At 42.4% G+C, this 9632-nt stretch overlaps 1 protein-coding gene across 1 annotated transcript in view; it reads right to left on the bottom strand.

The window, feature by feature from the left end:
- Window positions 1-3560: 3560 nt before the first annotated feature.
- Window positions 3561-9632, bottom strand: part of PINX1 (PIN2 (TERF1) interacting telomerase inhibitor 1) — an 83705-nt gene continuing 77633 nt past the window's right edge. Inside the window, exon 7 of the mRNA XM_072143820.1 lies at window positions 3561-4288. Coding sequence (XP_071999921.1) covers window positions 3731-4288 — 558 coding nt within the window. The 3' untranslated portion in view covers window positions 3561-3730. The remainder of the gene's footprint in view (window positions 4289-9632) is intronic.

The following is a 9632-nucleotide window of genomic DNA, read 5'->3' as shown; positions in this document are numbered from 1 at the left end:
ACCGATTCTTGGGCCTATATTGAGGAGGGTGGATCAACCTTTAACACAGTGGAAGTCATTTACTAAGGGCCCGAATCGCGTTTTTTCCATCGGGTTACCTGAATATTACCGTTTTGCGCCAATCGGATTTTGACGCACGCGATCGGATTGTGGCACATCGGCATGAATTCGACGGAAATCCTGACGGATTCGGAAAAACCGCCATATTTAGAAAATAAGTCGCTCGACACGCACTTACCTGCACCCGGCCTAACTTGGTGAACTCCAGTGAACTGACTTCAGCGCAGCAGCGACACCTGGTGGATATTGGGTGCACTACCTTAGTGAATCGCCGGAAGACACGAATCAGCGTCGCTGGATCGCGAATGGACCGGGTAAGTAAATGTGCCCCAATGGGGCATATTTACTTAGCCGGTCCTGTTGCGATCCCAGATTCGGACAATCTGACGAAGATGAAGTCCGGCGCGATTCATGAAGCTCGTGCGCCCAAGTATCTGCATCCGTCGCTTCCCCCAACCCCCCCGAGGTCCACCAGAGTTCACCTTCTTCTTCCCATGCATAGTCTGACGGTCTACCCCGATTTGTGTTGCGTGCAAGCCAGCGCCAAAATCCCCTGTTAAATGCGGCGCAAAATGGAAATCGTCAGGAAACCCGACAAAAATGCGCTCGTGGACCCTTAGTAAATGAGCCCCAATGATGTTATCACTAAGCCCGGTTTATTGCAAGGACTATACAATCTGTGGGGGTAACCATTAAATTTGGCTCATCATCCAACGTCGATAAAGTTGGTAAAACTAAACACCGTGATGTTATCGAAGGTCCAAACTGGCCGCCTCCTACACCTAGTAATGTAGTAGGTTACAGGGAAGCCATTATATATATATCATGACTTATATACTGGACAGACATACAAGCTGTGATTTAGTAGCAATTCCCACGCACGACTCTTCTCCTCTACTCATCTCTATGGAGCTGACAGAGATTGCCGAGTGCGGCGCTCAGTGATCTCAGCCAGCAGCATAGAGATGAATGGAGCAGAACAGTCATGCACGGCGGTCTGATCAATTAATCTCGGGGAGGAACGAGGGGTTCGAAGGAGGTACCTGGAACCCAATCGGACCCATTGTTCCTGCGATCTGTTGGTGTCTCATCACTGCGACCCCCACCGATCAGCAAGTTAGGCCCTATCCACCAACTTGTTTCACGAGAAAACCCCTTTAAAAGAAAATCTACCATTTGTTTTTATACATAATGAACAAAACCTTGAGAATGCTGTAGCGACACTGATGCAGGCACATTTCTTGTTTAATCCCTGCACTGAGTGGTTTTGGTGAAAAAAACTATTATAAAATTCAGGACCGTGGGAAAGCTGGATTGCTGACTTCTTGCCGTCCATAAACATATTACACGCAACTTCCTAAACTGTCCAGACACGAGTAATCAACATGAGCTGGATGACCTATACACAGCAGCTGGGGGATAGTGCAGTGATTGGTTACTTCTGGCTGATAGGGACAACACAGTGATTACATTATTCTCTGACGCAGTGCAAGAGGGGAAGCGCAGAGAATGAATTTTATAATATTTTTTTTTCTGCAAAACCAAATCAGGGATTAAACAAGATATGTTTCTGCATCAATGTCGCTACAGCATTCTCAAGGTAGGTTTAGTTCATAACGCATCAAATGGTAGATTTCCTTCAACTATATTGAATTTCAATACAACTGAAGGGTCTAAATCAATATTTTCTGAACTTGTATGGTTAATACATTCGGTGGAACTTGTCCACAAGTCAAGGTCTACCATTTAGTTTTTCTGTAACATTCAATCACAAACACCATTTACATATTTTTGACATTAAAGCATTTGGGAAGTTTCGGGGAACGCTGCGGTCAAAGCCAATTCATTGAACTGTGCCTAGAGAGCAGGAATCATCTCCTCAGCAATCCCTGAGTGTTCCTTGCTTAAAACTATTGTGAACAGTAAACTTGATGAAGTTGATGAACGTGAGAAAGTTTATGGAACTACTGGTTAGACTGGATGTGCCAGGGATTAAAGGGAACCTGTCACCAGGGACCTTATTTTCATACAGACAGGTTCAATAAGCCCATGACACCTGCCTTTCTGCTTTCTCTATGTATTTGCATTACAATATAATTGTGTGTTATAAGTTACCTTTCACCCTTACAGAATCATCTGTGTAGTCCCAGGGGTTGGGCTTTGGTTTGGATGCTTTTTAAAAAACAGCACGTGGCTTACCCGTGTCAGCTCTCAGCCCCCAACTATGTGCTCCTGTAAAGCTCTACAGGAGCAGAAAGGTGGGGGCTGAGAGCTGAGGAGTCTGCAGCACGGACAAGTCACATGTGTTTTTTTTTTAATGCATCTAAACCAAAGCCCAACCCCTGGGACTACACAGAGGAATCTGTCAGGGTGCAAGGTAAGTTATAACACACAATTAGATTGTATTGCAAATATTTAGAGAAAGCAGAAAGGCAGAAGTGGACTGCAGGTGTAATGGGCTTCTGTAACCTGTCTGTAGTGAAAATTAGGTCCTTGGTGATAGGTTCCCTTTAAGGGCCTTGCTTCAGCCAATCAGTGGTGTCTGGGACTACTTTGTTACTTGTGGCGTAGAACAAGTAACATCTTCAGGTACCACTGATTTACCAAAGTTCTGGCCCAGATTACGGTTCCAAAGCACCATAGAAAGCCACAATGTAGCAAGTGGGAGCTGGAGCAAGGAGAGCATATAGTTGTTTACATTTCTTTTTACTCTTGCCCTAGCCCAAAGGGGCTTTTCCGAAATTTTTGGCATATTTAATCAGCATGTTAAATTGTGCTTCTACCTGGAGGTTAAAGGATTTTTTTCTTCACCATGGACCCATTGCCAGGAGTCTTATGTTTTTTTTTTGTCTCACTGGTTCAACATTATAGGATTATATAAACTGGATTCCATTGAATCCATCTATCTACTATGATACCAGATGCCACCTGGTACTAAAATAATTGAAGAACATTAAAGGGATTCGCTTTCCTTCTACATAAAATTTTGTATTGTTCACATATTTGAACTCTGCAGAATAGGAGGAGCTGTAGCAGGAGAGTTGCTCACTCCGCTCCCAGTACCTGCCACTAAGGCTAGACAGAAGAGAGAGACACAGTGGGCGATGCCATAAGGACGGCTTAGAGCAGTGAGGGAGATGGCAGCTGCGTGTATATGCAGGGGGCAGCATGGGAAAGGCACATTTATTTAAAGGAATTTATTGAAATGTGGCCAAGCCCTTTCACTTCTTAATGATTGTTTTAAGCCTAAAATTTTTATTTTTTATTTTTGTTGCATTTCAACAACAATTTTATGTGTTTTTAATGAAGTGTAAATGAAACTCATTCAAATATTTCTTTCGGGTTAAAGATTATTTAAAAAAAAAAAACCCCACCAAAACACCTGCTAAAAAAACAAGACAACAAAAAACCAACAAAAACCAACAAAAAAACCAACAAAAAACCCAACAAAAAACCCAACAAAAGCCATTCACTGCTTGTAAATTTTTTTTACTTATTCCGTAGAAAATGTAGTTATTTTATACATTTGGTAAAAGTGATGTTATCTGATGAGCATAAAACGGAGGCCACTGGTTTATTTCAAGTCATCGGAAAACTCTCAAAAAGTTTTTTAAAAATCTCCTAAGGTCCATCATCCAGGCAGCGATGTGCAGGTCCTACGCTCCGTATCTTAAGTTTCCTTCCTCCTGTTCTTTTTCTTTGGCTTCTCAGTGACGTCCTCTTCGTCGGGAGTAGAGGCGACATCTTCCACTTCTCTTTCATCTTCCAGATTCTTTTTCCTTTTGTTTTTCTTTTTTTTCTTCCTCTTTGTTTCTTCCTGCTCTTCTGCCGCGTTGTGGTCCTCGGTCGGTTCTTTATCCTCCTTTTTCTTGCCCTTTTTTGTTTTTCGTCTTCTGTCCTGAGATTCCGTGGTGTCTACATTGTTTTCATCTTCATTCTCCGCTATTTCTGCGTCCTCCAAGCAATTTTCATTTTTTCTATGTTTTTTCTTTTTGGATTTTCTTTTGGCGTCTTCCGAGTGTTCTTCCACACCGTCTTCTGTGCATCGCTCCACGTTCTCAGCGACAGCCTCTGTGCGCTTCCCGTAGGACTTTTTGAGCTCCGCCATACGCTTGGCAAAGTATTCATTTACAGACACAGAACTTGTCACCATGTTTCCTGGCTCGATGTCAGTAGCCGGACTTGGACTTTTACTCTCACTTTCCTCTGGTTCAGAATTAGACTCTTCCTGTAATAAGAAAAAAAAAACTTTTATACTACATTAATAAAAAGCACAATTTACTAACTAATGTATACACACAGTGACTGCACCAGCAGCAGAATAGTGAGTGCAGATCTGGGGTATAATACAGGATGTAACTCAGGATCAGTACAGGATAAGTAATGTCATATATGTACACAGTGACTGCACCAGCAGCAGAATAGTGAGTGCAGATCTGGGGTATAATACAGGATGTAACTCAGGATCAGTACAGGATAAGTAATGTCATGTATGTACACAGTGACTGCACCAGCAGCAGAATAGTGAGTGCAGATCTGGGGTATAATACAGGATGTAACTCAGGATCAGTACAGGATAAGTAATGTCATATATGTACACAGTGACTGCACCAGCAGCAGAATAGTGAGTGCAGATCTGGGGTATAATACAGGATGTAACTCAGGATCAGTACAGGATAAGTAATGTCATGTATGTACACAGTGACTGCACCAGCAGCAGAATAGTGAGTGCAGCTCTGGGGTATAATACAGGATGTAACTCAGGATCAGTACAGGATAAGTAATGTCATGTATGTACACAGTGACTCCACCAGCAGCAGAATAGTGAGTGCAGCTCTGGAGTATAATACAGGATGTAACTCAGGATCAGTACAGGATAAGTAATGTCATGTATGTACACAGTGACTGCACCAGCAGCAGAATAGTGAGTGCAGCTCTGGAGTATAATACAGGATGTAACTCAGGATCAGTACAGGATAAGTAATGTCATGTATGTACACAGTGACTACACCAGCAGCAGAATAGTGAGTGCAGCTCTGGAGTATAATACAGGATGTAACTCAGGATCAGTACAGGATAAGTAATGTCATGTATGTACACAGTGACTGCAGCAGAATAGTGAGTGCAGCTCTGGGGTATAATACAGGATGTAACTCAGGATCAGTACAGGATAAGTAATGTCATGTATGTACACAGTGACTGCTCCAGCAGCAGAATAGTGAGTGCAGCTCTGGGGTATAATACAGGATGTAACTCAGGATCAGTACAGGATAAGTAATGTCATGTATGTACACAGTGACTGCACCAGCAGCAGAATAGTGAGTGCAGCTCTGGGGTATAATACAGGATGTAACTCAGGATCAGTACAGGATAAGTAATGTCATGTATATACACAGTGACTGCACCAGCAGCAGAATAGTGAGTGCAGCTCTGGAGTATAATACAGGATGTAACTCAGGATCAGTACAGGATAAGTAATGTCATGTATGTACACAGTGACTGCACCAGCAGCAGAATAGTGAGTGCAGCTCTGGGGTATAATACAGGATGTAACTCAGGATCAGTACAGGATAAGTAATGTCATGTATGTACACAGTGACTGCACCAGCAGCAGAATAGTGAGTGCAGCTCTGGGGTATAATACAGGATGTAACTCAGGATCAGTACAGGATAAGTAATGTCATGTATGTACACAGTGACTGCACCAGCAGAATAGTGAGTGCAGCTCTGGGGTATAATACAGGATGTAACTCAGGATCAGTACAGGATAAGTAATGTCATGTATGTACACAGTGACTGCACCAGCAGCAGAATAGTGAGTGCAGCTCTGGAGTATAATACAGATGCCCCATCCCCTTATAGCAGGAGTAAGTCTTTCATACTCGGCAGAGCCACTCATATTCGCTCTAAAGTTTTTGGATTTATACAGAAACAATTTTCAGATCCACCATCCGATGACTCGGTGCGGTTCTCATCATGAACCTGGAACATTTTCTGCACAAATGTGTAAAATGTGATACAAAATAAAAGGTTCTGCAAGAAATGGCCCATTTTGTGTCGTGATATACTCTGACGATGAGCCGCCGGCGCTTATTGGAAGGAATAAAGTTTGACATGTTTGTAGCCTTCCATCCCACCGATACATCAAAGTCAAACTTTGTAGGCGCAGGTCCCTGGAGGGACATCATTAGGAAGAGATGATGTATGGTTTCATCAATAGTCTATTGGCCAAATGTCCATCGCTGAGGACGGCAGAAAATTTATTTAAGCCGAATTTCACAAATAACGAGATTGAGACCGTTTCTTCCAAAAAGTTCATGGCAGAATGTTGTCCGCTTCCTCGTGAAGGGAGAGAGATGGCAACGTGTGAAATTGAAATTCAGAAGACAAATATTTCGGCGTTCTATCTGCAGAGCACAGGCTCAAAAACTGGCAGCGAATGGGGGCGAGACAAGCGGCAGCGAAAATACGAGGAGAAAAATGAAAAAAAAAAATGCTGGACACGGGCAGAGGACGCTCCCCATGTGACACCATCACCAAGCTCATTTGCATACAGTGTTTTAGTGACCGTAATGGGGTATCTTTGTTGTTTTTTTCTAAAAATTTGTACTTCGTTGTACTTTTTTTTCCTGATTTTCAAATGTTTTTTCAAAATTTTATTTTCTATTTTTCATTAAGCCTCTAAGAAAATGGTGCACCCAGGTGGTTTTGCTAGTTGTAGCCATTTTTTTTTCCCAGCATCCCATTACACAGTATAAAATACTAAATACTGACACTAGAAAGTATAAATCTGTCCAGAAGATAATAAGCCATCATACAACTATGTAAAATGAAAAAAAAAAAAAAAAAATTTGGGGTTTTTGAAGTGGACTTAAAAACGAAAAACTAAAAAAAAAAGTGCCAGGTCGTCAAACATCTTTTTGTTTACCAAATTTGTAATTTAAAAAAAAAAAAAAAAAAAGGACAAAGCAATAAAGTAGGCACATAGGGTCCAAAAAGGGCAACGTAGTACAAAAAGTGGACAAATACAGCACACAATGGGTGTCATGACCTACTGCTAATATTAGCAAAGAACCAATGTACATCAAACAGAATGTAATGGAAGTGTAACATTCCATTGAGAACATTGCGGAGACACCAAAAAAAAAAAATGGGTAGGAGAAAAAGAAAATAATTAGAACAAAAAGGAGTCAAACACCAAGACCAAGGTGAGTAGGTTGTACGGGGCAGTGTATCCAACACTTATCCTAAGCTAACAAGGAGGGAGGCAGTAAGAAAGTCCAGGAGAACACTTACTGTCTGACCCTGGTCAATAGCCTCTCACACAGCCAATCCAGTTCCCTACACTGTGCTGAGGAGACCCAACCAGGTAGAAACAGTGCTGTCTACAGTTGGGAGTCTGTTCCTTATGGAATAGATATACTGGGTTGGCTTAATCCCACATCATATTTTAGACTCCTTGTAGGTCATACTTGGTGGTAAGGGGGCATTGTTTTCCCATTTAACACCTTGGAAAACGTATTTGCATATTTCCCAGAATTCCCTAGTGGAGCATCTATGGCTTTAAGTCTCCACATGCCTTTCAGTTGGCCTTAATCTCTCCATAAGGAGAACACTTATGGTCTTATCCCAATAACAATAGGAAGGGAGTCCAAGAGCAGTTGGGTCTAGTTGTTTCCTAGAGGGATTGCAGAAGGTCTTGGACCATGAACTAGTTGGCCGAATCTTAGGACATGGCCAGTTATGGCTTGGGAATGGTAAACATATTCTTTATCAATGTGTGTGCCTTGGTTTTTGTTGTTCTTTTAGCTAGTGTTAGACTACCGATGCTTAGTGTACAATCCGATCCTGTATGCTGAAGACCACCTGCTCCTCACGAGCCAAAATGTTCTCTACCTGAGTGAATCTTGCCAATCAGCAGTCACTCCCCAGCACCAGAAACTAGAAACACCCGTCTCCTCTTACTCTTCTGAATTCCGAATCTGACAGGTTAATGACTGTAACCGACTACTGATATGAAGTAATGCTCCTGTACAAATTCTTCTCCGCACAAACACATCCCTCCTCCCTTGCCCTCTCTTCTGGCTGTTGCTGGCAGGTTTCACAGAGACGTTTTGATCCTACAAACAAGAACCCCGTGGTCACTCACTTTTATGTTGATAAGAAATTTAATAAGCATGGGCCGGTGCGCACAGAGCCAGCAGGGCATGGAGACAGGCTGGATGGTGCCAGCTCTAGGAAACTATTCAGCTGATGGGGGAGCATTAATCATACTGGATGCCAGCTCAGTGCCCAACTACCCCTCATGTCTGCCGCTAAGGCTGCCAGCTCACAAATCCATGGCAACTTTCAGTGACTCGACTTCCAAGTAGTACCGGTAAAGAAGCGGCCAACTTAATCATTAACCCATCTCAAGGGAAAGATTCAGGTGAACCGCAGTGATCTGTGCAACGAGCAACGATAGAAGCAAAGAGGTAAAGTAAAACAAAAATTGAGGATTATAGTACAGTAGGTAGACCATGGATCTCAAATTCTTCAAAACGCGAGGATCAAGAAATAGACCAGTGACCAACTAACCAGGAGATGCATCTGCCAGTGTAAAACAGGACTCTGCCATCTTTAGAAGACATTATTGACGACATGGCTACCGGGTAGAGTCATCAAAATTTCCCCTTAGGGCAAATGGACATCATATATGGGAGGGATACTTTGCAAAAGCCGCTCTTGGAAAGTTTTACTAGGCATTTCCATGCACACCCTGGTTGGCCTTACATTCATGTACAGGAAATATAGACGTCTTCAGTATCCAGTAGACATAGCGGTGGGATTTGGACCTTCAGATTGGAGGCAACTAACTGGCCGGTCTTTCTACTGCACAATAATACAAACTATAAAGTTGGGTCATGTTTATACAAGATGGTTGAATCATTAGGTTCAGCCAACGTCTTTCCAATGTGCATGACCAACGTTGGCTCGTTTTCTTCAGGGGCTCCGACAATCTTGTGTCTCCAACTTTACTGGAAGAATTTGCCAACCACGTTATAAAATTTTTCCACCCAAAGATGAGCAGCACCGGAGTGAATCCTGTAGACATTAAGATTGGAGCTGCCAAGTAGGGATCATTGTTCTATAGTTCTATGTACACAAAGGGATTTGCTAATAAAACAGACGAGGAGTAATCCGGTACAATTAGTAAAGACTCCCGTGTATCGCCCAAGGAGAAGCGCAACACATTTACATAAAAAACAAATTTTTTAATCAATTTTGTCAACATGGAACAATATTATCATTGTGCATCGTTGACGGCTTTGCTCATTTACACTAGGAAGTTATCGTCCCAAATCCTTGAAATTGTTTGGCTCTGAACAAACAAATCTTTGTAGTGGTAGACATCACGGCCAAAAAGATCTACAGAAGAATAATTCAGGTGTTTCTACGGTCAGCTTAGACCTGGAGTTGCTGAACACAGTAACAGCGCCTGGAGATAAAGATGATATTCAGCCCAAGAGCGGGACAGATCAGGATCTCTATGCCGCGTCCTAGAAGAGGAAACAGCGTTTTTGGCACTTCTC

The sequence above is a fragment of the Engystomops pustulosus genome, chromosome 3 (genome assembly GCF_040894005.1).
Source record: "Engystomops pustulosus chromosome 3, aEngPut4.maternal, whole genome shotgun sequence".
Lineage (NCBI taxonomy): Eukaryota > Metazoa > Chordata > Amphibia > Anura > Leptodactylidae > Engystomops > Engystomops pustulosus.
The sequence above is the reverse complement of the archived record's forward strand: the minus strand, read 5'-3'. Positions and strand labels throughout refer to the sequence as shown.